General features: G+C 60.2%; 10 protein-coding genes across 10 annotated transcripts; 6 read left to right on the top strand and 4 right to left on the bottom strand.

Annotated features, from left to right (window-relative positions):
- Positions 1–4,038: 4,038 nt before the first annotated feature.
- PLICBS_001458 (uncharacterized protein) lies at positions 4,039–5,714 on the bottom strand (the record flags this gene model as incomplete). Its single annotated transcript, XM_018317470.2, has 3 exons — positions 4,039–4,109; positions 4,169–5,048; positions 5,106–5,714. The coding sequence occupies 3 exons, from the start codon at positions 5,712–5,714 to the stop codon at positions 4,039–4,041; spliced, it is 1,560 nt and encodes a 519-aa protein (XP_018182995.2).
- Positions 5,715–7,500: 1,786 nt separating this feature from the next.
- On the top strand, positions 7,501–9,596 carry PLICBS_001457 (uncharacterized protein; the record flags this gene model as incomplete). The annotated part of the gene is made up of 3 exons (XM_065599834.1): positions 7,501–7,822; positions 7,877–9,385; positions 9,442–9,596. The coding sequence occupies 3 exons, from the start codon at positions 7,501–7,503 to the stop codon at positions 9,594–9,596; spliced, it is 1,986 nt and encodes a 661-aa protein (XP_065455906.1).
- A 1,004-nt stretch (positions 9,597–10,600) lies between these two features.
- On the top strand, positions 10,601–12,413 carry PLICBS_001456 (putative beta-lactamase-like 1; the record flags this gene model as incomplete). Its single annotated transcript, XM_018317472.2, has 4 exons — positions 10,601–11,078; positions 11,135–11,257; positions 11,319–11,580; positions 11,636–12,413. The coding sequence occupies 4 exons, from the start codon at positions 10,601–10,603 to the stop codon at positions 12,411–12,413; spliced, it is 1,641 nt and encodes a 546-aa protein (XP_018182997.2).
- A 1,340-nt stretch (positions 12,414–13,753) lies between these two features.
- Positions 13,754–14,967, top strand: PLICBS_001455 (uncharacterized protein; the record flags this gene model as incomplete). Its single annotated transcript, XM_018317474.2, has 3 exons — positions 13,754–14,193; positions 14,250–14,797; positions 14,852–14,967. The coding sequence occupies 3 exons, from the start codon at positions 13,754–13,756 to the stop codon at positions 14,965–14,967; spliced, it is 1,104 nt and encodes a 367-aa protein (XP_018182999.1).
- Positions 14,968–15,401: 434 nt separating this feature from the next.
- On the bottom strand, positions 15,402–16,614 carry PLICBS_001454 (uncharacterized protein; the record flags this gene model as incomplete). The annotated part of the gene is made up of 2 exons (XM_018317475.2): positions 15,402–16,436; positions 16,495–16,614. 2 exons carry the CDS (start codon positions 16,612–16,614, stop codon positions 15,402–15,404), a joined length of 1,155 nt encoding a protein of 384 aa, XP_018183000.2.
- Positions 16,615–17,325: 711 nt separating this feature from the next.
- Positions 17,326–18,720, top strand: PLICBS_001453 (uncharacterized protein; the record flags this gene model as incomplete). Its single annotated transcript, XM_018317476.2, has 4 exons — positions 17,326–17,425; positions 17,498–17,759; positions 17,812–18,505; positions 18,589–18,720. The coding sequence occupies 4 exons, from the start codon at positions 17,326–17,328 to the stop codon at positions 18,718–18,720; spliced, it is 1,188 nt and encodes a 395-aa protein (XP_018183001.2).
- A 509-nt stretch (positions 18,721–19,229) lies between these two features.
- PLICBS_001452 (ubiquinone biosynthesis protein) lies at positions 19,230–20,209 on the top strand (the record flags this gene model as incomplete). Its single annotated transcript, XM_065599833.1, has 2 exons — positions 19,230–19,464; positions 19,563–20,209. 2 exons carry the CDS (start codon positions 19,230–19,232, stop codon positions 20,207–20,209), a joined length of 882 nt encoding a protein of 293 aa, XP_065455905.1.
- A 177-nt stretch (positions 20,210–20,386) lies between these two features.
- On the bottom strand, positions 20,387–21,003 carry PLICBS_001451 (uncharacterized protein; the record flags this gene model as incomplete). Its single annotated transcript, XM_018317478.1, has 3 exons — positions 20,387–20,669; positions 20,825–20,925; positions 20,980–21,003. The coding sequence occupies 3 exons, from the start codon at positions 21,001–21,003 to the stop codon at positions 20,387–20,389; spliced, it is 408 nt and encodes a 135-aa protein (XP_018183003.1).
- A 375-nt stretch (positions 21,004–21,378) lies between these two features.
- Positions 21,379–22,602, bottom strand: PLICBS_001450 (uncharacterized protein; the record flags this gene model as incomplete). The annotated part of the gene is made up of 1 exon (XM_018317479.2): positions 21,379–22,602. One exon carries the CDS (start codon positions 22,600–22,602, stop codon positions 21,379–21,381), a length of 1,224 nt encoding a protein of 407 aa, XP_018183004.2.
- Positions 22,603–23,456: 854 nt separating this feature from the next.
- Positions 23,457–24,909, top strand: PLICBS_001449 (uncharacterized protein; the record flags this gene model as incomplete). The annotated part of the gene is made up of 2 exons (XM_018317480.2): positions 23,457–24,085; positions 24,153–24,909. 2 exons carry the CDS (start codon positions 23,457–23,459, stop codon positions 24,907–24,909), a joined length of 1,386 nt encoding a protein of 461 aa, XP_018183005.2.
- Between the last annotated feature and the right edge of the window lie 925 nt (positions 24,910–25,834).

The following is a 25,834-nucleotide window of genomic DNA, read 5'->3' as shown; positions in this document are numbered from 1 at the left end:
AGTTCGCTCGACGCCTACGGAGGCGGTCGTGTCGACGTTGCGGTCACGCGAGGAACTCTATCTGCTCGAGGGGCTCAATGACGCGGTTCCGCACCGGGCGCCGTTTTTATATCCTCTCCGCCTCGAGGCCGTGGTGTACGAAGCACTGTATCACTGTAACTCGGCGTGGATCCAGAACGGCAGCTCTCCCGCGCGCGCACGAGTAACAAGGAACGGCGAGCTTCTCTACGCTTACACCTGCTGCTGCCTCGCAACCCTGGACGCACCCCGTCCCGGCTCGACAGGGGGTTCAACTGCGCAAGAGCGAAGAGGCTGACGGGACAGGACGTGCGTACGTGCGCGCTCCTCTCTCTCTCTAGGTATGTAACAAACCCCTGGTCCGCCCCCTCCCCTCCCCTCCCAAATCTGTCCGGCATTCGCAAGAGGGCGGGAAAGACGAGCCCACGACGGGAAGGGGGGTGGCTGACCACTCGCGCGTTGCTATCGTCGCCGGGGGCGTCAGGGCAGGGTTTGCGTATGCGTCTGCGTCTGCAGGGCATGCGTCGTTCACGGCCGTGTCCCCAGCGGCGGCGGCAAAGGCCGCGAGGTGAGTAACGTAAGGGCATGGCGTGAGGTCGTTGGTCGTCGACGCGCATGTGCTTTGCATGCACACGGTACGTACTACGTCAGCCTTTTTGCGAGGAGTGTGGACGATCTGTCCGTTGGGCTCGGCGGGTGTCCGATCCGTCTGCGGCATACGTAGGAGAAGCGAGGCGATGCGTTGGTTTACAGCATCGTCAAGCGAGCACGGTCAAGGCCGATATCGATCGGAGCTCCTGCTGGCCAGAGATGCCATGCACGAAGCGTTGTCTCTCCTGTTCCAGCTCCATCTAGAGTATGGCCATCTGCAGTGGATATCTATCTTGCTCACAGGAGGGCGCGGCACTGCATCCAAGCTCTGAACCTCTACGAAGTCCATGGGGGGCCCATGCTCGGCTGGTGTCACTGCCGCACAGGCGATTTGATATCTCCGGGCGAATGCTTCTCACAAGCCCGCCGCGAATCCGCCCTTCCAGCGCCCAGCTCCTCTCAGTCCTTCTCAAAGCGGCACACGTCCACGAGATGGAATCATCCAGAAGCCCTACCGGGCCTCGACCACGAGCTCGTAGCACCCGCCGCAACACGAGGTTGAAGAAAAGAAGGAACCAAACAGGCTACAGGGCTGGCCAACCCCAGCCACGAGGCGACATGACCTGCCCTGCCAGACCTTCGCGGAAGATGAGGCCGGTAGTTGGATGGGCAGAACTGTACGACCTTGAACGGGCTTGTACCGAAGCAGTGTAGTTAGTTCGAACATCTGGATCTGCATGCCCGGGGGGTGGTGGTGAGTGGTGAACCCTGGAAGGATTCCCAGCAGGGTCCAGGCCAGCCGCGCTGCGCCCCTTGTGTCGCGTGAGCGCGGCAGCTCCCCAGTCACCCCCTCCCGTCTCCGCGAGATTTGGCGCCAGCGGCTCGTGCCAAAGCTTGCCGATAGAGTTGAAGGAATCGGCCCTGTCAGTCTGCAGCAGCATGGGGCGGCGGCCGGGCGTGTGAATCATTCAACGACCCGCCTGCCGGTCCGTAATGAATCCCACTTCACATGTCTCTATGCTCGAAGCGGTGTCTACCGTCTACAGAGCAGTGGTCTCTATCTAACGTTCCCCAATGGAGCAAGATGAGGCGAGCAAAAGGGAAAAAAGAACCCTTGTTTCTGCAGTCCCTCCCAACTAGTTCCTTGTTCCGTCGTCCCCTGCAGACGCCACGCGCGCGCGCGCTCGCTCGCCAGACGACCCAACAGTCCAGTCCAGCGACTCCCATCAGTCCATCAGTCAGTCCGTCCGGCTGCAGCACCTGACAAGGGGTGTGCGCTTTCCCGCGCCTCTCCGCTGACGAATGCGACTGTGAAGCGAAGCGCAGCTGGGATGGACACACACACGCACACACGGGGATCGGAAAAAGTAAAAACGAAATGTGCGTAGCGAAACTTCTGCCTGGGCTGGGAGAGAGGACGCCGATCTAGAGCAGCCATCGTTGGTTACAAGTATGTACTGTAGTTACGCTTTGGAACAGAAATGTGTCGTTGGGCGAAGGGTCTCTGATCAGTCGGACCCCTGCTCGTGTAAGTGTCTGCTTCTTTTACTCCGTCATCGATGGAGCCTCCACCATCGCGCGTAGCTGCAGCATCTTTTGCTCCAGAGTGAAACATTCTCACGAATCCACACCGTGAGTTCATTCAGCCACAGTGTCCCATCCGGCGAGCGAGAGAGCGAGCTTCCGCCCTTGCTGCTTTTCCCGCTCCTCCTCCTCGTCCAACTTCCGCCCACCTCGCCTCGGTCCCGTCTGCCCCGAAAGCCCGGGCGTCCGGACACTCCCCGATGCATAACCCGGTACGCCGCGTGCCGCGTGCCCGCCCATTCGCCCGCCTTGTGGCGCAAGTCCAAGCTTCGTGTGCAAGCTCCGTGCACATGGGCTCTGGCGTTTTGCCGTGTGCTGCCTTGGAACAAAAAGGTAGAGCATAACTCTCCTGCCAGTACGTAAAGTAAACTCCAATGCCGAATCAGTCTTGTCAGTCCATGCTACCCTTGGGACCCCTGACCGGACAGCATCCGGGCCGTGATAAAGACACAAGTTTTGTGTACGACGCCGACCAAGTCTCTTCGTCTATCCAGCCACGCCCTGATATGAAGCTGCCCTACCCTCTGCAGCACGCGGCCAGTCATCCACTGCAATAAACGCATCCTCTACGAGCTCTACGAGGTACAGAGTAGGTACGGTAGCACCCCACAGCCTCAGAAGCAACATCAAAGGGAACAGGGGCATGGTGGCTCGCCGTTGTCCGGTTCGGTCCCGCGACGCAACCCTACCAGCGCAGCGTCCCACGCGGAAGAAGCTGCCTGCTTCCCTCCCAGACCCCAGGACTCGCACCACTGCTGTACTACATGTAGGCATACATCCGTTACTACTGGATACGCACAGAGTAACTGCCACGCGTAGCCAGCCCTGCAGCTCTGTGACAGCGCCAGAGCGCGTCTACGCTGGCCCTACCCTGCCCTACCCCCCCCCCCGGGTTCCTCCATGTCTCTCACCACCATCGGTTGCCAGGTTCCAAACGCGCTTCCTCCGCGGAGCCAGCCAGCCAGCCCTGATTCGATCCTTTCAGGTTTGGCAACCCCGGTGCCGCCATTGGCCCGACCAGTGTGACGGGATGGGAGGAAAATCAGGCCATAGTTCGCCCCAGGGGGGAACTGCAATCCGTGACTAACGCGCGACGGGTTAGCAATGGGCGGCGCTCCCTCCACCCCCGTCGAGATGTCGTCGGCGCGATTGCCGAGCTCCCGTGGGTCTGTGGGATCGGAGCGGCGTCGCGGTGTTGCAGCCTGCAGGGGTGGCTTGGACGCCAGTCATGGCTGCGAGCGATGTGACGCCAAGTCAGTCCGCCTCATCTTGTCTTGTCGTGGCTGAGCTCGAAACTGTCTCAGTCGGACAAACCTCTTTCAACTTGCTGGATGCAAGAGGCGGAAGCGTAGCATAGCGTACCTCACCGAGCGAACTCCCCCACGCCATAAACATGTCAACGTGCTTTGGCTCTCGAGTGTACATCATATGGTCTGTCCGAGCGGTGTCAAATCAACCCTTTCCCTATAGTTGCGCCAGTCCAACCCCCATCTATCCGCAGGCCTCGGCTCGTCCTTTTATTATCCCCGTGTTGCGTCCATAATGTGCACCATGCCTCCCACCGCACTCTGTATAACTCAGCCTCCGACGCCGCTGGGACGCCCGCAACAGCAAAGGGCAGACATACCCCAGCCACAGATATGCGTCCCCAGTTGCGCTCGCTATCCACTTTCCAATACATTGACCTCTGGCCTGTGACTCCTCCTCGTCCCATGCGCAGCGGATACCAAAAGAAAAGCGACCGTGTGTGCGCGTGTGCCCAATTACAACAGATAGTAGCCCGCCAACTTGTCCACATGAAGAAAAATGAGCGACCCCGACGTCGGCGAGTCGGGACGAAGCCGGCTACCCGTGCAAGGCCTCGATGAAATAGATAAAGGCGAAGAGTAGGAATGCAATAGCGCCGCCCACAGTTACTGCAACAGAGTTAGCTTCACTTCGACTCGACTCGACTGGACCCGTGCTATTCACTTACCAACTTTCAGGCTGACCCGGCCCGCGATGGCGCGGCCGCCGAGGACAGCCACTCCCGTGCAGATGGCATGGCCGCAAGTTGCTCCCAGTGTCACCCACCAGTAGTCCTGGCCTGCCGCCATGGCAATTGTCGCGATCTGGCTTCGGTCACCCCACTCGCCCAGAAACGTCATGGCAAAGGTCTGCACCCACGCAGGGCTCAGGAGCAAGGAGCACAGGTTGCTGACGCCGTGAACAATATTTTGGATGGATCCACCGCTGCGTGTTGGGCTGCGCGTGGGAGACTGCGACGGTGACCGTGGGGGCGAAGGGAAGCGACTCTTGGCCCTCGAGCTCCTGCCGTTGAGGCCCATCTCCAGGGCGTGCGGCGACATGTCGTGGCGGCTGCGACCGAGTTCCTTTTCCTTCTCGGCGAGCTCCTGCTCCACCTCGTGCATCTCCGCCGAGACGCCTTCGTTCGGATCCATCTTCATGCCCTCGCGAAGGAGCTTGGCGCCGAAGATCAGGAAGAGACCGGCAGCGAGGAAGCTGGTCAGTCGCTTGGGGATTAATGTCGGCACGGCGTGGCCAAGAACGGCAGACAGGACCGTCATGACGAGCAAAGCCCCAAAGGCCGCCGAGAACACCACCATGCGGTCGTGCTTCATGGCCATGAGCGCCGCCACCAGGAATGTCTTGTCGCCTACCTCAGAGACGAGGATCATGGTAAACGACAGGACGAAAGAGTGAAACGGCTGAATAATGCCTTCCTCATCTTGTGGCGTGGTCTTGGTCTTTCCTGTTGAGATTGGAGCGACCTTTTCGGGTTCGAGAGGGGATTCTTTGACAGAGTCGGGCAGTGGTGTCTTGTCGCGGTGCTTGCCTGGAAGGTCTTCGGGCTTCTGTTTAGAATGTTAGCTATCGGTGGCGCGAGAGTAATTGCGGGAAGAGAGGCATACGTCGAGGCCCGTGTAGTCTGTGCTGCCCTCCACCTTGTCTGACGACGACTTGGCCTTGGTCTTGTCCTTTCCCTTCTCCTTGGTGCCGTCCTTGCCCAGCTTCTGCTCCTCGCTATGTGGCATAGGGGGCTTCTCCTTGGGAGCCTCCGGCTGCGCAAACGTCTTTTCGCCGGTCTTGCCCTCTTGGGCCTTTCGAGCGGCCGACTTCTCCGTCACACCGCCCTCGGTGCCCGTTGAGCCTTGCGGGCGCTCGCGGTTCTTGTCGAACATTACACCGTCATTGGACTCGGGAATCTTCTTGCCGTCTACTACGGTCGGATCGTGAGGCCGGCCCTTGAGGGGTGGCAGGCCGTTGTTGTCAGAGTCGGTTGCGGTGCCGTCCGTCTCGACGAAAGGGCCGAGATGGGGCTTGCCGTCCTTGCCATCGAACGGGGCGTCCTTTGTGGAGAGGCGTGATCGGGATTTCGCGCCATCGTCGGAGTCGAGCAGGGACGCAACGGACGCATCCTCCCGCTCTGCAGTAGTGCCGCCAGACTTGGCCGCGAGACCAGCAGCCAGCGACGGCAGCAGCAGGAGCAGGAGAGGCGAATGCTTGGTGCGGAACCTCATGGTGACGTGAGGGTGGCGGCGGCGGCTGCGGCGCGATTGCTCGGCGCTGTTGCTCGCAGGAGAGTCGCTTCGGCCGCCTGCTGATCAGGAATGGAGAGGAACAACGTGAAGGAAGATTGGGATGGTGGTGCAGACGCGGCGTCGACGGCCTCACAGCGCAGGGCGGTCGGTCTGTCGTGGCCTCGAGGGTTCGCTAGAGGCGCGTGTCGGCGCCGGGTAAATCGAAGGCACGCGACCGTCTTTTAGGTCGCGACGCGCGGCAAAAGAGTACGGGGTGCAGCAATGGTAGGAAAAGGAACGGATGCAAAGACGCTATGCGAGGGCCGAGTGGTCGGGACTCGGGAGAAAAGGAGAGTCGTGAAGCGATGGCGATGTTGAATGTCGAGAGCAAGGGGGAAAAAGTGGACGAATGTCTGGTGTCTGTCCAACCCGCCGCTCCTGTCCTCACAGGGAACGCCGTCGTAATGGGGAGGTACCGGACAGGGTTGCCTTACTGTAGGTTTGGCATTCGTAACCCGCGCGCCGTCGGCCGCGCTCCTAGTGGACGAACGAGTGGGCCCTCCACCTAGGTGGGAGGCTTGGCCGCTGGAGGGGCAAAGGGGCCACCGGAAGGGGCGACGTAGGGGGGCATTGGGGGGCCCGCGGCGTTCCAGAAAGCTGCAGGCGCCTCCAGGGCCATCAATTGAGGTGCCACGGAGGGGCATTGGGGCGGCTTTGGGCCCAACTGTCGCCGCTTCCAGTGGGTGGCACTTCGCCATGCCACCGTTCCGGCAGGGCTTCTGCCTCTGCGACGGCGCATGCATCGTTCTTTGCGGCGTGGCTTCGAGGCTATTCTGGCGGCGATGCTCTGCTTAGACCGCTTCGTATTCCCTTTTATGTGTATGCCTTATTCCATCCATCTTCCCCTGTCCCGTCCGGCACGCGGCCGATCCTGTTCGCGGCGCGCGCCTCGTCGAGGTAGGGCACGATTAGCTCGCCATCGTGCTGCAAAAGCAAAGGTGCCGTATCTTCTTCAAGGTAGAGTACAATAACCTTCTGCTTCGCATTCCATGGCTCCCCAATCAGCGAGTGATCTGCGAGCGTCTGTGCTGCTATAACGAATGCCTGTGTGATGTGATGCCGTGGCCGCATCATTGTATGACCAGACCACTGCAGGGACAGCTTCCAACCTTGGAACCTTGGACCAGCACCTGGGTCGTCGCGCCGAGCCGAGCTAGGGTCTCCCCAGGTCGGTGCCCAGGTGGGCGTGGCGGCTGTTTGCCAGTGCTCCTGGGCGCTACCCCGTACCTCCCAGTGACGGGCGCCAGCACTGGCGGCGTGCGGAGGCCCCGTGTAGTCTCCTGTAGCTCTGTATCCGTCCCCATCAGGCCCACCACCGACCCGAAGCTGGCCCATTCGGAGACTTGGACCCTCGCTGAGCTTAACTCCGCCAGCTAAAAGCCCAAGCTGCTTATCCAGCACAGCTTCTCGATCCCCGCCAGACCGTCATGGCGTCACTGACCTGCGCTCCCGGAACCTTCATTCTTCACGTTGCCAGCTGATACTGTGTCCTACAGATGTCGGCGCCGTAGCTGCATATATCCGAGAACTGTTTTCCCATAGCCCTATCTCGAGTTCTCTTCTTGCTTTTCAACTAGCAACAAACCGCCTCCGGATATCAGTATCGTGCGGACGGCGCCTCGCCCCGCCCACTACGGCCCGCGTACCAACCGTGCAAGAGCATCGACGAGCTCACATTGCCCCGTGCTCAGGGCACGGCTTATCGAATCGAACAACTAGTCTGACAATGAGTGCACCAAATGAGCAAGGGGCCACTGGCTCCCAGCATCTGAGGGAAAGTGATGACCACGATGATGATGTTGCCGAGCACTCCGAACCGGACCGTGAGACGGGCGACAGCGACGAGGATAGCGACGACGATGCGCCATATCTCTACCGCATGCCGGGCTCTTACATCGTCCACGGAGATGATGACGAAGACCAGGACGATGAGGAAGAAGACGAGGACTTTGAGGTCGAGGAGGAGGACCTTGACGAGGATGACGCTGAAGCCGACGACTTTGACGATGAGGACGACCCCATCCAGCAGATCATGGGTTTATTCCGAGGTGCGCTCTAACAGCACCTCTCTACTGACCTGGGCGTACTGACAGCTGATCCAGACGGTGAGAGGACAGGCCTGTTGACGCGCGGCCAACTCATGGCGCTGTTACGGCAGCGCGACTTGAGCAACACTCTGTTTAACAACGCAGACGACGAGGAAGGTTTCATGAGCATGTGGGGTTCGCGGAGGCGGCGGCAGGCCAAGGACCCGAATCGCTTTCCCACGGTGCCAAGCGAGGAGGGCATCAAACTCATGAGGAGTGGCGCTTTCGGGGCCAACGACTACGACCTGCACGCCAAGAAGCGCATTTCCAGGCGCATGCTCGAGCGAGAACTCGGTCTCGGCGACCGCGAGCAGAGGAAGCGGAATAGTGACATTGTAACCCAGGTTCGCACTCGGAGCTTCGTCCCACGCCGTCTGGCGCCGGCTAACAGTCTTCAGACCATGATACCCGGCACGAGAGCAGAGAAGATTATTCACTACGATGACCCCGTCTATTCGGGTCAGTTCTCGGATGACGGCAACTTCTTCTTCTCATGCTGTCAAGACTTCAAAGTCCGCATGTACGACACGTCGAACCCGTACGAGTGGAAGTACTACAAGACAGCCTCCTACCCGTGGGGGCAGTGGACCTTGACAGATGCAAGCTTGAGCCCGGACAATCGATGGTTGGCATACACATCGATCCAGAGCATGGTGTCCATGGCCCCTACGGACCCCAACGATACCGGCGACCCATACACGCTCGATCTTGACGACGCCGCCGTACGCACCGACAACACCTGGCGGACGCGAGGGGGTTTCGGCATCTGGTCTATCAGGTTCTCTGGTGACGGCAGAGAGCTCGTCGCAGGGACAAGCTCAGATGCCATCGTCGTCTACGACATCGAATCACGCCGTGTGCTCCACCACGTTACCGGACACGACGATCATGTCAATGCTGTCTGCTTCGCCGATAAGCTGTCGCCGCACATCGTCTACTCGGGTTCAGATGACTGCACTATCAAGGTCTGGGATCGAAGGAGCATGGGGACGTCTCGCGAGGCCGGCGCGTTCGTTGGCCACGTCGAGGGATTGACGTACATCGACAGCAAAGGCGACGGACGGTACATATTGAGCAACGGCAAGGACCAGAGCATGAAGCTGTGGGATCTGAGGATGGCCAAATCATCTGCCAAGTTCCGGGAAGAAGCACCGCTGCGTCGCACGATTGGCGGCACGTTCGACTACCGCAGAGAGGCATACGACGAAGAAGATTGGGATCCGCACCCGCAGGACAACTCGCTGGTAACATTTAGGGGTCACAAAGTCCTCCGCACTCTCATTCGGTGTCACTTTTCGCCGCCATCCTCGACCAACTCGCGATATGTCTACTCCGGAAGCGCCGACGGCAAAGTGTACATATGGAACATGGACGCAACGCTGGCGGGTACGATTGATGTCAAGAAGGCAACGATGGCAACCCGTCGGAGGGATCGGCACACAAGACACTGGTTCGACGAGCCGGGCGGTTGGGGCACTTGCGTGCGTGACGCGAGCTGGCACCCGACCGCTCCAGTCCTAGTTGGTAAGTCGCTTTCGCATTCTGACTTAGAGGAGCAGAAAGAAGCTAACGGATCCCAGCTTCTGCGTGGAACGGATACAGCATGGCACGCGGCACTTGCAGCCTGCACGCGTTCAACGAGTCGACAGACGACGAGGGCGAGCCAGGAATGCGGCGCAGCGTGGACTCTAACCTGCGGGAAGACCCAGACGTGTTTCAAGACTCTGGCTATTGAGTTGCCATTGCTACGGGAGCTCTCATCGCAGCAACTGTATGTTCTTTGGACCTGCAGGAAAGGAAGATCTGAATTGGGACTACTGCTACGGCGTATCGGGCCGGCGAATCTGGGAGGCACCAGCGGTCCCATTTGGAGTACGGCATCGTCCACAATTCATCAGCTTCTTTGACACTTGATGCTTTACCGTAAAGCTAAGCCTCAGTATTCGTCAGACCCTGTGCTCGATCGTTCAATTTGGTCTAAATTTTCTACGCCTGCGACCACAGCTTTGTACTCGGTCTGGATTCTCTGCTGCTCGGGTCCAGTTGAATGACATGGATCTGCCTTGGGAAGGTCAGCTGGACCAGGACCTCGGCGCCGCCTTTCTCTCCAAACTGGAGAGACACGACTCCGTAATGTCTTCAGAAGGCGCTGCGACTTGCGTGTACGTGTTTGCGTAGACGGATCAAAGTGCGCTGGAGAGCCCATGCCTTGGACGATGTCGGGCACCTCTGCCCGTCTTACATGGCGACCGAAGTCAGGCTGCTACTCGCTCTCGCATTCGCTCTGTTAATTCAGCGACAAGCCACATTTCCAGCGAAACGCGCGTCAGCCATAACACAACTTCCAGCATACCTTGACGCTAATTTCCGGGCGTTTCGACCCATGATCCATACCCTACGATGACGTTGCCAGCTTCACTGCCGAAATCCAAGCTCTTGAATGCGCAGTTTTGACGGAGCACAGGTTAGGCCAAAGGCTGAGAGTGCCGAGCCAAGACGGTGACGATAATTGACGATGCGAGTTTGCGCGGCCCGTGGCTGGGGTTTCGTCGATCGCATTCGGGCTCGTAAATCGTATAGGCCACATTTGGCTTACACGGAGAGCATCACCAACTTCACCCACATGGACAATAGAGTACGATATATAAAAAGCCTAGAGAGCAGCAAAAGACGAAATGTTTGGGATGACGGGTGAAAAAGTAGTACAGTGCTTGAATCGCAATCGTTTACATCGACACAATGAACAAGACTCTCTTCGGGCTCCTCGTCGGGGCTGCCGCTGCGCTCGCAACAACCATCGGCGGCCGGTGCCCTCCAACCGGCCCCGTCCTCCCTCCTCCCAAGTATCCCACCAAGCTGGACCCCCAGAGACTCTCATCCAAGATCGACGCCTTGGTCAAGAGCCCCGACACAAAGTGGAACGTCTCCACGACATCCTTTTCCGTGCAGCTCACCTCGGCGGACGCCACGTTGTTCGAGTACCACCACACCGCCGCCATCAAGAACGCGAGCGGCGTGAAGACGGTGGACTCGGATACGGTATATCGTGTCATGAGTGTGACCAAGACGGTCAACGTGCTGGCCTTGCTGCTGAATGCTCCGCATAAGCTCGACACCCCGATTGGGGATTATGTCGAGGAGCTTAGGGGGTTCGAGCCGTACAAGGATGTTACGCTGAGGATGCTGGCCAGCCAGATGGCTGGAGTGCCGAACAAAGGTGAATCCCAAATCATGTCGAGAGCTCGCAATGCTAGGCAGTGCTGACTTTACAAGGCTTTGCGTTTGATCGGTACCTCCGCTACGGAGACGAGCTGGAGAAGGCGGGCTTCCCGAAGCCAGATCCCAAGGACATACCGACATGCGACAACCTCTCCATGAAGTCGTGCACCCGCGCGGGTAAGTATAGCAGCGCCTCCCCTGCCCAGTCTTGCAAGGTCATTTCTCTGAGACTCTATAGAAATGCTCGACGTCCTCAAGAGCAACAAGCTCGTGTTCATGCCGGGCGACAAGACCGCGTACTCGGACCAGGCTTACATGCTGCTCGGCTGGGCGATGGAGAACATCACGGGCAAGCCGTTCGAGCAGATTATTCGCGACAGCATCACGGGCCCCCTGGGTCTCTCCGCGACGGGGTTCCAGGTGCCGGAGCTGTCGCGGGGGATCATCCCCGTGGGCATCGGAGCCAGCTTCTTTGACCTGAGCATCGGCAACTTTAACTAGTCAGTACACCACTCCCAGACGGTCCAACACGGGAGCGATGCTAACACAGAGCAGCACCGCAGGCCTGTTCTCCACGCCGCGCAACCTGACGGCGTACACGCGCGCCATCCTCAACAACACGCTTCTCACGCCCGCCCAAACCCGCACGTGGCTCAAACCCTCGTCCTTTGCCGGCTCCTACGCCATGCACGTGGGCGCGCCGTGGGAAATCTTCCGCCTCGCCCATCTGACGCCCGACGGCCGCCCCATCGACGTGTACACCAAGTCCGGCTCCATGCCGGGCTGGGCCTCCTACGTGTTTCTCGTCCCCGAGTACAACATCGGCGGGACCATCATGGTCGCCGCGGTAGATGCCAACAGCCCCAGCCTCTCGCTGCTCGACGTGGTGACGGAAGCTGTGGTGCGCGAGGCGGACGCCCTGGCGAGGAACCAAGCTGAACAGATCTACGCGGGTCGCTACTCGGGCAGCAACTCGTCGAACTTGGAACTTGTCGTGGACAAGGGGCCTGGCCTGCGGATTAAGTCGTGGACGCGCGGCGGCAAGTCCATACTCGCTGTGCTGGCGGACCAGAAAGGGGTTGAGGATGCGGAGCTTGATGCGCGCATATATCCCATCGGGGAGGATGGCCGGTGGAGGATGGTGCTGGAGAAGCTGGGCAAGAGGGTCGCGACGCCGTCGCGGCCGAGTGAGGCGTGCGCCAACTGGTTCAACTATGATACCTGGCGGTACGCGGGCCGTCCGGTGGATGAGTTTGACTTTGAGGTTACGGATCAGGGAGCCGTGAAGAGTGTGTTCAACCCTGGTGTACGTTCTACCATGATCAAGGCATAGCCTCGGCAGGGGTCCTGGGGTTTGACTGTACAATGATCTATACGGCGTCGAGGCGGAACTCTCCAATGCTAACGATGGTCGGAGCCATTCGCATCTGAGCTCGATCGGGGATCAATGGATATGCGAGGCGTGATCAAGAATGAAGTTAACTCGTTTCGTCGGCGGCAAGTGACCCATTTGAGGGAAGGCCACCATGCTCTTCAGCCAGAAGCACAGCCGAGTGAGGCAGCACGTTGCCTCACCAGCTTTACCCGAAGAGATGGCGTCAAATCTTCAACGATCAGTAAGCGCCGGTGCTCCAGGGGTTACGCGGTGCGGAGCGGTTGTTGGGTCAGGCGACATCTGGCGTGCTGCCCTACGCAGCGTCTTCGACATCGCAACATGTTACCAGGTGCAGTCGCAGGATCCATTGGCGACTTGCGCCGTAAGTTCAACGAAAATGCCAGTCATCTTCGTGGTGTTCCAGCCACGGAGCACTGTGAGCAGTGAGATGCTAGCTGTTCGTGAGGCGCCAGGCCCCCAGGTTTAATGGTTGGTCGGAACATTGATGCTCCGCCACCGACGTGCGGCGCCTCCAGCTCGGCGTGTGGGCCAGCGAACACAACGGCTGTGCTGGCTCATGCCCGCTTCCCGTCAACCAGCTCTCTTTTGCGCGCCCTTGTCACCGACCGTCCGACGATCGCCAACTCCCACCACGATTTCCGGTCAACACGCACCCAGGAGAGTAGCCCGGCTCCTGTAACCTTATCATCGCCTTCCCACGACTCGACTTCCGCTGCTGCACCGTGACTGTCGAAGCTAACCAGCAGTGCCCGCGCAAACGCACCGCCCCGAAACCTGGCACGGACGAGCCACCCCCCGGATACGCGCGTATTGGAGGTTGCTTCGAGGAAGATTGTTTCTACCGTCAGGCCGGCGAGGCCCACTTGTACCGACGCTGCCTGAGGTTTCGGGTGGTCGAAAGAAGCAAAAGCAAGAGCGAGCTTGGAGCGCCGAGGACCGCGAGCACAGAGCTTCGTCTTCTGGCTTGATGTCATAAATTCTCTTCACGATACGATACCCATTCTTTTCTGGTACCTGTACGTACTATCAAGCATCGACTTCTCTCTTCGTTTCTTCCGTGCGGAGACCGGCCCCGCCGAACCTTCGTTCTTTTCATCCGCTGCAGCCTGTGTCCCTTTTCATTTGGGAAGCAATCAAGCGTTGCGTTGCTGATACCCCTTGTCTCAAAGATCAAGGACCGGCCCCTGTATCTCGAAGACACTTAATAGGACTATTTATCAAGCCCCGTCTTCCCCATCTCCCCCCACAGCCGCGCAAGTCGCTGGTACACACTCGCGATGGCCGAAGCGGATTTCGAAATCGACTTTTATGGGGACGCCGCCAACGACCAGCAGAACCACCAGGAGGGCGGCCACAAGGAGGGCGAGAATGAGTACCGGGGCGACCACGATGACCACGGCAAGGTAGATCACGGGGATCAGGGACATCATGACGACCACGGAGACCACGACCAGCACAACAGAGAGGAGCATGGCGACGACCATCAGCGCCGAGCGAGCGAGGCGGAAGACACATCATCTCGCCAGGGCGTCAAGAGGAAATCGGAAGAGGACGACCGTCCAGTCGATGCAAACGCCACCGCTGCCGTTATGATTTCTGAGCTCAGCTGGTGGACGACGGACGACGACATCCGTGGCTGGCTCCGTGGCGCCGATTGTGAGGCCGAGGTCAAGGAGCTCACCTTTAGCGAGCACAAGGTCAATGGAAAGAGCAAGGGGTAAGTGGTAATGCGCCAAACCGACAAGTACCCATGATTGCTAACAGATTTCTCAGCCAAGCGTACATCGAGTTCTACTCCCGGCAAGCGGCCACGGCGGCCAAGCACCATATCGACCACACGGCTACTGAAAGCGCCCAGCCGGGGCAGCAGAAGAAGCTGACAACGTCATACTGGAACCCGGGGATGAATCCGTTCAGGACGCTACCGAAGGACGCCCCGGCGCGTGTCAAGGAGCAGCCCCGCGCCGCCCCTTCAGGGCCGTACAACGACCGGGGCAACTATGGCGGTGGCTTCCGCGGCCGTGGTGGCTACGGCGGCGGGCGCGGCATGAACCAGAACAACTTCAACAGCAACCGCAACTTCAACAACAACATGGGATTTAACAACAACATGGGCGGCGGATTCAACGGCCCTATGGGTGGCGGCAACTTCGGCTTCCAGGGCGGTCGCGGCGGCATGATGGGAGGCGGCATGCGGGGTGGCCCTGGTGGCATGCGAGGTGGCCGCGGTGGCAACATGATGGGCATGGGCCCCATGGGCGGCATGCCGATGGGGATGCCGGGGAACATGGGCATGATGGGCATGGGTGGAGGCATGCCAGGTGAGCCATAGCGCAACGCAGCACCAGGGGCTGGACTTGCTAACATTGTCACAGGTTTCCAGGGCATGAACCCCAACTTCAACGGCGGCTTCGGCTTTAACCAGAACCAAGGCGGGGGCGGAGGAGACTGGGGCAACCCTCACGGGGCAAAGCGCCCACGACCCGAGTAGAGAGACGTGTTGCTAGGACCGCTTCCTCCGGCTAGTTCGTTGGGCAGCCAGAGCAGCTCTCCAGGCGAGCGGCGGCGCTGTGAAAGGTGCACATGGGAGACGTGCAGTTGTACAATATTATAGGCCAGCATGGCCAGGGATCGTTTATCCGGCGGGCAGAGCGTTTAGGGACTTGCTTTTTACCTTTGCGGGTAGGATGAGGCGGCATTACAGCCTCTTCGAAAAAACGAAAAACCGGCGGCTGATGGGACGTGTTCTCATGGGGTTCCGAGGCTCGGGCAGCACGCAGACGGACGGGAGACGGGACTGACTGGCTGCGCCCCGGGCCGAGCACAGAGGTACATGTAGTAATAAGGAACACACTCGGACTCACAAAGGCTCGCAAGGGGGAGTGCGAGCAAGTGGCACGGGCCGGTGACGGCGGCGTCTCTGTGTCAGTCTTGTATGCGTGATATTGCGGCGACTACCAGCTCCTTTATCTGAATCCAGCGCGCGCGCAACACATGCCTTGCGTCGTCGGATCCGGCAGTGAAGCGCTCTATCTCGGCGACCTTGCCGCGTATGTCCTTTTCGTACTTGCGCAGCACCCGGAGCAGCTCGCGGTCCACGGCCGGGGCATCCACGTCCTCGTCGCGCACGCCGTCAAGCACGGCGCGCCACTGACCAGGCGTGACGCATAGCATGCGCAGGGCCGTCTGCGTACGGTAACAAGACGTTTGCGCGTCAAGCACGTACCCGCCCCAGAAGCCCGCGTCCTCGAGGCGGCGGCGCTGGGCGGGCGCGAACAGCGGGCAGACGTAGGCGTCGAGGCCCGTCTCGTCCCAGGGGTTGGCGTCGCGGGGCAGGGCGAAGCCGTACTCGACGAGGAGGAAGTCGTTGGAGTGGGCGCCGTAGCGGATGGAGAGCTCGTCGCCGGGCGCGTGGGCGCGGGTCGTCGCGATGGTGAAGCCCGCGGCGTCGTAGGAGACGGCGCAGCTGCCGTGCGGGGAGTGGTTGAAGAGGTCAGCGACGGGCTGGAGGACCATGTGGTCGTCCTTGGGGAGGCGCGTCTCGGTGCGCGGCGTGGTGTGGTAGAAGGTGCGGCTGTTGACGAGGTTCCACGCGTAGAGGAAGGAGTCGCGCGTGAGGCGATCTGCGCCGGCGATGGAGGCGGCGTCGGGGAACGCGGCGGAGACGAGCGCCCAGTCCTTGTCGAACTTGGCCTGCTGCTTGTCGAGCATAAAGGCCGCGGCGGGGGGCAGCAGGGCCTGGAGGTCTGCGGGCCAGCATATCGGCATGCTGGCTTCGACGTCGTCGCGTGAAGGCAAGACGGCGCGCCAGACGTCGAAGTCGGGATCCGACTCGAGGCAAAGCGCGGCGGCGAGGATGGCGTGCACCGTGGCCCCCTTGAGTGCGCGGACGATGGGTTTGGGGGTGCTGTCCAGAGAGCGGAGGAGGGCGGTCGGGACGGTGAGGACGGCTTCACCTTGCTGCGAGGACGTTGGCCGGATGAACATGATGGGCGTGGGTGGCATTGATGTATCTCACCTTGAGCTCTCGGGTCGCGACGATGCCGATGCCGCGCCCAGGGAGCGGCTTGGGGCCGATGCCGTCAAGGACGACGCCCCGGGCCGTGGCCCAGTCGAGGAGCTTCTCTATGGCCTCCATGGGGGAGAGTGGTTGTGCGGTGCGATGAGATGCGGCGCCGACTATGGCCTCTCATGTCGCCAACTTTTGAGGTTTGTGAATCGAGATGGGTTGAGTGCGAGAGCGGACACGGCTCTTTGTTCAGCGGCCCCGGCGCTTAGCATGCCAGTCTCGGAGCCATTAGACGAGCAACGCGAGAGAACAAAAACTAGGAGTTTGTGGTTGCACCTCCAGTTATACTGTACCTCCAGCCTCACTCATTGAGGTTGCGGGTGGTAGAGGGTGAGTGAGTGGGCGTGATGCAGAGAAATCCAGGGCAAAGCGACGAGGCCCACTGTCCACTGCCGAGCGCCCGCCTTACAGCCCAATTAGGCAATCGCCTCGATAGTCGCGCCTAGCACCCCGCGAAACTTAGACACGGCATAAATGCGACCCCAGCCAGCCCAACTCAACCAGGCTCTCACGTCGATCCCATGCGTGAGCCGCAGCAAGCCAGGCATGCCTGCTCCGAGCTGCCGACCGCCGTCATCATTTAGGCGCAGCTAGCTCTCACGACATACCGGCATCAGCCCAGCGCCAATGAGCGACGCAACTGAGACGCCGCATGACAATCCCGCCCGATTGCCACGGTCATCTATAAAAGGTGGCATTGGGCGCCGTCTTTGAGCAGTCCATTCTTGCAAGTGGCCAGAACACACGCGAGCAAAACCAGGGACGGAACATTTCGAAACAATGGCAGACCTGGACGGCATTCTGCGGCGTTACACCGTGCACGACGATGACACCAAGGATCGCCTCCTCGGAGGCGCGTTCGTGGCTGTGAATAAGGACGGTGAGCTTCACGCGAGCGCGGATTCGGCGACAAAATTGGCGGGTCAGAAAGACAGGCACTGACGGGTGGCAGGAGTGATTTGCTCCGGCGCCGCGGGCAGAATCGACTTCGACCGAGACGCCAAGGCGTTCGCGGGGGACACGTTCACCTGGGTTGCCTCGCTCACGAAGCTGCCCACCATCACCTGCGTCATGCAGCTGGTTGAGAAGGGCGTCGTGAAGCTTGAGGATGACATTCGCCAGGTGGTCCCCGAGCTGGGCAAGCTGCAGATCCTCAAAGGGTTCGACGGCGACCAGCCGATCCTCGAGGACAACACGAAGCCAATAACCCTGCGGTAGGTTCTAGGGGCTGGCGACTTCCGAATAACGGCTGAGCTGACGTTGCAGGATGCTGCTCTCTCACGTCTCCGGGCTGGGCTACGACACGAGAGATCCAGACACCATCCGCTGGGCCAAGGCCATCGGCCGCACGGGGAACCACCTCGCCTTCAACCTCTCGGGTTTCAGCACGCCGTTCAAGTTTCCCCCCGGCGAAAGCTGGCAGTACGGCTCTGGCGTCGACTGGGCGGGCATCGCACTGGAGCGGCTCACGGGACAGACGCTCGGGGCGTACATGCAGGCGCACGTCTTCGACCCGGTCGGCATGAAGGACTCTGGCTTCTGGCCGGAGCGGCTGCCCGACACGGAGCCGCGCACCGCGCCGGGGTCGCTGCGCCAGGACGACGGCACGCTGGCGCCGTTCCGCATGCCGCTGCCCAAGGAGCACGACCTCGAGGGCGGCGGCGCGGGGCTGCACACCACGGCCGACGACTACGCGCGTTTCCTGCGGGCGTTCCTCGCGGGCGAGCTACTCACCGAGGAGTCGATGCGCACCATGTTCACGCCGCAGCTCGACGAGCGGCAGCGCGCGGGGCTGGAGCGCACGGCGTACGACCCCGCGAGGCAGTCCGAGTACGCGCCAGAGTTCCCCACGGGGCTGCCCATCAGCTCCGGGATCGGGGGCCTGCTGAACCTCGAGGACGTGCCGGGGAAGAGGCGCAAGGGCAGCATGATGTGGACGGGGGCGTGCAACAGCCGCTGGGTGAGTTGCTGTTCCCCTTGCGTACCACCCTTGACGCCTTGATAATGGGATGACGATGCTGACCTTGATGTGTGACTGTACAGTGGGTTGATCGCGAGACGGGCGTTGCGGGCGTCATGATTGTAAACTGCTTTCCATGGGGCGAGCCGGTGAATGGGAAGCTGTACGACGAGCTGGAGAGGGCCGTGTATAAGAGCATTGGGCAGAAGGCTTGACCTCATAGGGAGAGACATCCACGGAAGAAAGGAAGCGACAGCAAGAATTCTAATGATCATGACGCTGATGCGTGTGCTGACATGGCTTCGACCAAAGGTATCATGTCTGGCTGCGGCGACATGCACGACGTCTACCGTATTGTACGAACTTGCTTCGTAGTCATCTCAAGGATTGGTGTTACGACATTATGGTGTGCGCGAAAAGGAAAAAGAAACATGTGAAAGAAATGAAGCAATTTAATTGCTTTCTCAATCCTTCACGTGCATGTTGTCACAGCATCCTCCATCAGTGTCGGGATGTTTGCGTACCTAGATGCCTTGGTGGGGTGACTGGGCTAAATTGGGAACCGACATGCCGACGTCAAGCTCGTACGTTTTCCACCGTCCCACCAAGCTTCAACCTCCGACCTGAACCACTTCACCCACCTTGCCGCCGCGCTTTCACTCGCCTCGCCTAGAAGCTGTAGCGCGGTCCGGACTGCCATTTGCTACAGCATCGACAATCAAACATGGAGGCGACACTGTCCAGAATACGGCCGTCGAGGCTGCAGCGCCTCGCCCGCTCCGCGACGTGCGCTGCCTGTGCTTCTTGCACATCAACCTCATCGTCGTCGACGAGGCGCTTCTCCGCCCTCAACAGGCCGGAGCCAAACTACCCGGGCCATGTGCCGCTCACGAGGGTCGAGCGCCTCGGCATGGCCGTCGGCGCCAGCGTCATGTCCTTCTTCGACCCCTACCGCCATGGTGCGTCCGATCCCTCCCAATCCCCCTTCGCAACCTCGCCAGCGCACACCCTCCACCATGACAAGGACCTTGCCCGACTGACTGACACGCGCCCGCAGACCTCATCGCCGCCACGGGCGAAGCCACTGCGACCCCCTACTTCATCTACCGCCTCCGCGACGCCATGCTCGCCGACCCGACCGGCCGGCGCATCCTCCGCCAGCGCCCGCGCATCACCTCGGAGTCGCTCTCCCTGCCCAAGCTGCGCGCCCTGTCCGCCAACACCGTCGGTCGCGCCTACGTGGGCTGGCTCGACCGCGAGGGCGTCTCGCCCGACACCCGCGCCGACGTGCGCTACATCGACGACCCGGAGTGCGCGTACGTCATGCAGCGCTACCGCGAGTGCCACGACTTCTACCACGCCGTCACGGGGCTGCCCATCTGGCGCGAGGGCGAGGTCGCACTCAAGGCGTTTGAGTTTGCGAACACGCTCATCCCCATGACGGGGCTGAGCATGTTTGCCGCCGCGACGCTCAAGCCCCAGGAGAGGCGTCGCTTTTTCAGCGTGTACCTCCCCTGGGCGGTGCGCAACGGCGCCCGCAGCAAGGAGCTCATCAACGTCTTCTGGGAGGAGCAGCTGGAACGGGATGTCGACGACCTGCGCAGGGAGCTGGGCATCGAGCGGCCGCCCGACCTGCGGGAGATTCGCAAGAGGGAGCGCGAGGAGAAGAAGCGGCTCAAGGAGATACAGACCCAGGGCATGTGAAGTCTCCGGAGCCGGCATGGTTGCGCCCAGCGAATCCTCATGTATAACAGATGTAAAAACGAGCGTGCAGTGGCATTGCATTAATCCATTCATCCCATTGGTATCACTTTTTGTGTTGTGTGTCTCTGCGTCTGTCTTGCCTGCACATTTTCTTCCGCCCATCCATCCCCACCACGACTACAGGTCCAGCAAGTCGTCGTCGTCGTCGTCCCAGGCCTTGCGCCGGCTCACCACGATCCGCTCCTCCTCCTTGTTGTCCGCCACGGCGTTGAGCAGCTCCTTGAGCTGCGCCTCCGTCACCTTCTGCCGCAGCTGGCCCGTCTGCGCGAGCGTGATGAGCCGGTTCTCGACGTCGGTCGCGCGCTGCTCCTTGACGAGCCGGATGCGGCCCAGCCGGTCCGCCGCCTCGGGGTGCAGGATCTGGTTGAGGATGTGCTGCCGCGCCTCCTCCTGCTGCTGCCTGTTTTCGTGCCGCCGCACCCGTCACGCGTTAGCCCACTTTGTTCCATTGTCGTTCCAAGTTCTCGAGTAGCCACACGGACGGGGGAAACACCCCGAATGGGAGCTTGGAGGAAGGCTCCGGAGAGGGGAAGATGGGGATAGGTCGCGACGTACTGCTTCTGTTGCTCCTGGTCCTGCCCGTTGGAGGACGGCCCGCCGGCGCCGCGGCCGCCGCCTCCCTGCGACTTGAGCTGCTCGAGACGAGCTTTTCGGATCTGCGGGACACTCCATCAGCGGTGGCGGGAGGGTTGAGGGCGATGCGCGCGCACCTGCTCGAGCTCTGAATCGTCCATGGTCTGCAGCTCGATGGGGGGTTTGTGGTGGTTTACCTGTGACGCCAGCTCTCGCCGGGCGGCGGGGCACGATGGCTACAAACCTAAGCATTCTGGAGGGGCAGCAGCTGGGCGAGGCCCCATCACGTGAGCCTTCAGCGCGACGACATCATCCTCATCAATGCCGAATGCACAGGATGATTAGTCCAAACACTAAATGCTTAAATGTTTATGAGCGAAGGCGTGCAGAAAAAGAGGTTTAACTAAAAGCCAATACAGAGTGTTTGCGCTGATAGCGGTGGCTGTGGTTGAAACTCGCGACCATGTATTTACACGCCCTTGCTATGCTAATGTGACAAAAATGTACAGTTCATCCGTTCCCCAATTGTTTTTACATCACCGCGGCACCGTCCGGTACCGAAACGCGGAGTCGCTCGGTATCGACGTCTCCTCCACGGGTATGAATGAGTTGAGTCTCTCAATCGCCTGCGAGTGCCTCGCCTTGATCATGTCGCGCATCATGATGTTCGTCCGCAGATCCAGCCCGAGCTTCTGGCCGCGCCGCAGAAAGTACCCGTTCAGGTAGTCGACGTCTGTGGGCAGGCCGTGCTCGATCCGCCGCACCAGCTGGCTCGGCTGCGAGCGCTTCGCCATGATGCGGTTGTACAGCAGCTTCTTGATGCCGCGGCCGCGGACGTAGCTCTGCAGCACCGACGACCCCTCCACCTCGGGCATCTTTTCCACCACCTGGATGATCTCGGATAGCAAGCTGTGCATCATCCGCTGGGCTGCTGGATTCTGAAGCAGACCCTGATATGGCGTCTCGAGCAGCACGCAGACGGGCTCGACGACCGAGTCGAAAATGACTGACGGAAGCTTGAAGCGCAGCCATTGGTCGTATGTCGTTAATGATGAGTGAAGATCGGTAGCCTCCTGGAGTGTTCGTATAAAGTTGGACCGCGTCTCCGTCTTGTGCGGTGCCTGGTGCAGCTGCTTCCCCTTGCGCTGCGAGAGCTCCGCGAGCGTCAATCTCGTCTCGCCGTTCTTGAGCTGCTTCACCGAGTCGTAGGTCCGGTTGAACGCCAGACGATGGCTCATGTGGCCGAGCAGAAAGCTGGGGCTCGTCTCCATGCCCTCGAAGATCTTGCGCCGTACGTCCTCCAGCACGCCGAGCCCGTCATTCATCAGGCATACCGTTGTGTTTTCGTCGACTCGGTGCTTGACTGATTTGAGGGCCTCTGCCGCCTCGTAGCCCTTCCCAGTTACCACGAGTTGGTCGATGCGCGAATCGTCCTCCTTTGTCAGGATTCGGGGTACAGCCATGTTTGCTTCGACCTTGGCCGCAGCCCGCCGGCTGCTGGATCTTGACCTCTGGATGTTGCGGTATTTGGACGATATGTTTCTCCACCCCAGCATCTCAACCGAGTCGTAGACGCCCGAAAGCGCGTGCGCGATAAATTTTGATCGTTCATCCTCGCCGAGGATGTGAATCTTGTGCACGGTCGGGGACTTCGCGGCTTCTGGCGGTAGCAGCACCGAGGGCACGTAGAACTGTGGAGCGGGCCGCGGCTTCACGATCGCCGGTTCGGGCTGCAGCGCGCTGGACCACGGGCGCCGCATGGGTACCGCTGCCTCGTCCGTAGCTATCCGGTCGCGCGATCTGTGTCTGTCGGAGCTGGACGCGACGGTCCCGTAGCGCCGCCTGGTGGCCGCCCGGCCGGCGTACAGGCTACCTCGGTTCCATCGTGGGCGTGTCTGAATTATCCGTGCGGATAACCGCAAGCGGCTCGGATCAGCCACCTTGAAGGTCGTCGTGGTGTTTGGCGCAACAGGCGCAAGGGGGCCGTCGGACGTCGAGGGTCGGTGGCGCTCACGACTGCCGGGATGCGCGCATCAGGGTCCGCAGCAGGCAGCGAGTCTAATTTGCGAAGGGTAAGAAAATATCGTGCTGGGAAGCAATTGGCCGTTTCGAAGGAAGGACTTGGGTGTGTGGCAACGTAACGGGCGACGTAGATGTCGATGATGCCCTCGAGTCTTGACAACCGGCCGGGATCACTTTTCCAGCTCCTGGCAAAAATCGGCGTCACGTGGGCGCCATTCCGGCTTCACGGGTCGAGCCGGCCCCACTCTATTGGTAAAGGCCGCCTCCCCATTCGCGCATCCGCTGCAACTCACACGCCCTGAGGCAATGCATACGTAGGCGCGTCGTGGACAGCAATAAATACGGCGGCAATACGGCATCAGAGACGCGATGGACTATACAAGACAACGCGGCTTGAGGCGGTCATCGTTCGCGAAACGCCGGACCTCAATGTGTACCGACGTCCGAAGCTTGCGTCTGCGCATTGGCATCCACCAGCTAGGCTGAGTCGGTCGATGACTGGTATACAAACCCCAGGCAATTCGCCTATTGTCTTCTGGATCCCGATACATGTCAATCAAGAATTCAATTCATCCTTCCTGTGAAACCAAATATGAAGATTGCCATCATTGGCGCCGGCATCTCAGGATGCACCGCATACCTCCTGCTCAAGAAACACCTCCCCAAAGCCCTCGATGCTGAGGACCACTCCATCACCATCTATGAGGCATATGACACGAACAAGGACACCACTTACGTTGAGCGTGGACAGGGGCCAACTCACTCCTCCACGCTCATCGTCGGTGGCGGGCTGGGCGTGGGGCCCAATGGACTCAACGTCATCAAGCGTCTTGACGAGGACCTCCTACGTGACATTGTCAGGGGCGGGTATGTTGTCTCGACCATGATCATGAAGAGCAAGAATGGCACCGTGCTAGTCAGGACCCAGCCGGCAGGCGACCCAGAATCCGACAAGGTCGCGGATCGAAACATGCACATGGTCTCCAGCAGCCGCCACTCACTCTGGAAATGCCTACGCGAGCGCATCCCAGATGATGCCATTGTCACCAAGCGAGTCTCCGCCGTCGTCGCCAACCCAAGCGGGCCAAACACCGTAAGCTTTGTGGACGGGAGCCCGTCCGTCGAGGTGGACCTCGTCATTGGCGCCGACGGCTTGAAGAGCTCGGCAAATCGCGCCTTGTTCCCCGAGGTTAAGGAAGACCCGTTCCCGCCTCATTACGAGTGAGTCGTGCTCTGCACAGGCCATTCCGCATGATTATCCTCTCGATGCATTGTCTGACGGAGCCAGGGGTCTCGCCGGCGTGGGGGGCTTCATTCCGGCCGCAGAGGTTCGAGAACACGTCGAAAAGGGGTCCATGAACTTTGTGTTTGGGGGCAACGGGTTCTTTGGGTACTTCTTCTCGGAAAGCACAGAGGATTCGCCCCATCGTGACTCGCCGTACCACATCTCGGAGCCAAGCGACAGGCTCGCCTGGTGGTCTACTTACACAGTCGCAGAGCCCCCCACGCCGGGCAACCTGGATAGAGCCGCCGTTACGGCGCAGCTACGGGAACGTCACCAGAGCTGGAAGGATCCTGTCATCCAAAAGATTCTGCAATCACTCACGGTGGAGAACATGTATCCCACGTGGACCATCCCGCCGCTGCCGACCTGGGAGCGAGATGGCGTCGTGCTGGTCGGCGATGCTGCCCATGCCCTGCCGTCGACGTCGGGCCAGGGCTCCTCGCAGGCCCTCGAGGACGTGGAAGCCTTCACCCTGCTTCTGAGCCACCATCTGCGCAAGGCGCACACCGCGGGCAAACCCGGCACGCTGGAGAAGAAAGATGTGATCAAAGCGGCGGCGAAGCAGTACATGGAGCTGCGCCTGCCACGTGTTACGCAAATCTTGCAGGACTCTAGACAAATGCAAGATTCGAAACGCGACAAGGGATTCGTCGAGGAGTACATGATGTACATTTTCATGTGGATGATGGGTAAGTTACATTGCAGGTTCACTGCAGGCGGGCCTCTCCCCGTCATACCCAGGCCCCTCACGGCAAGGTAAGGCTGACGTCGCGCAGGATGCTTCCCCGGAGTGATGGCCAAATTCATGAACAAGGCCTTTTCTTACAACATTGCAGACGACGTCAAAAGGGTGCTTGGTAAGGACGACTAACATGTGACGGCAACTGGCAGCTTGGCCCTACACTTTGTATAGTATGCTATTTTTAATCTTCACTTCGTAATGTCGCCATGTCTGGTACGGATATCCCAGGTTATGCTGGCTTAACCTCAACCAAATACGGTCCAAATGCTCGGGCCGCACCGAGACCATGGATCCCAGCTCTAAGTAGGTGGGAGAAAACGCTTCCCGGTGCACCGTTTCATCATGCGGTGTTTCGCCACGTCTGTCAAGCTGAGCAAGGGGTCTGGCTCTTGTAGCCCTGAACCTACAGGCTATCTCCCATGGTCGTGGCGCGACGCGGACCTCAAGCTTCTTGGCCGCCGGAGTCAAGGTAATTGCATGCCTGGTGCATCTGACCCTTGGCCAGGAAGGAAGCCTGCCGGTAATCCCATTCTTCCAGAGTCTGTGGCGGGTCTCTGCTGTCACGTTACGTCAAATACGCTCAACCACGACATGAACTAATGGCTTCTTCAAGTGTTTTGTATGATGGGGCACCCCAACGTCTCCAGAGGGGAAACCACCTGCGAGTGATGAACGTCATGCCCTCGCTTGATCATATGGGCCCCAACGCCAAGAGCGCAGACACATAGGAACCTTTCGAAACCATTTCCGCATGACGCCTGCAAGCCGGGGTAGCCCGGCATCTGGACCGCCAGCAGAGTTTGTCGAGCCCCACGCTACTGTAACCAGCACGCCGTCCTTGCACCACGGCCTTTGAACGGGAATGACGCAAGAGAATCTGCAGACCGACTTATGCGAGGGTTGAGGCCTCACGGTGCAGGGAAGTAGGACGCTACCTTGTATC

Source organism: Purpureocillium lilacinum (genome assembly GCF_023168085.1).
Source record: "Purpureocillium lilacinum CBS 284.36 DNA, scaffold_1, whole genome shotgun sequence".
Classification (NCBI taxonomy): domain Eukaryota; kingdom Fungi; phylum Ascomycota; class Sordariomycetes; order Hypocreales; family Ophiocordycipitaceae; genus Purpureocillium; species Purpureocillium lilacinum.
This window is presented reverse-complemented; position numbering and strand designations above follow the sequence as displayed.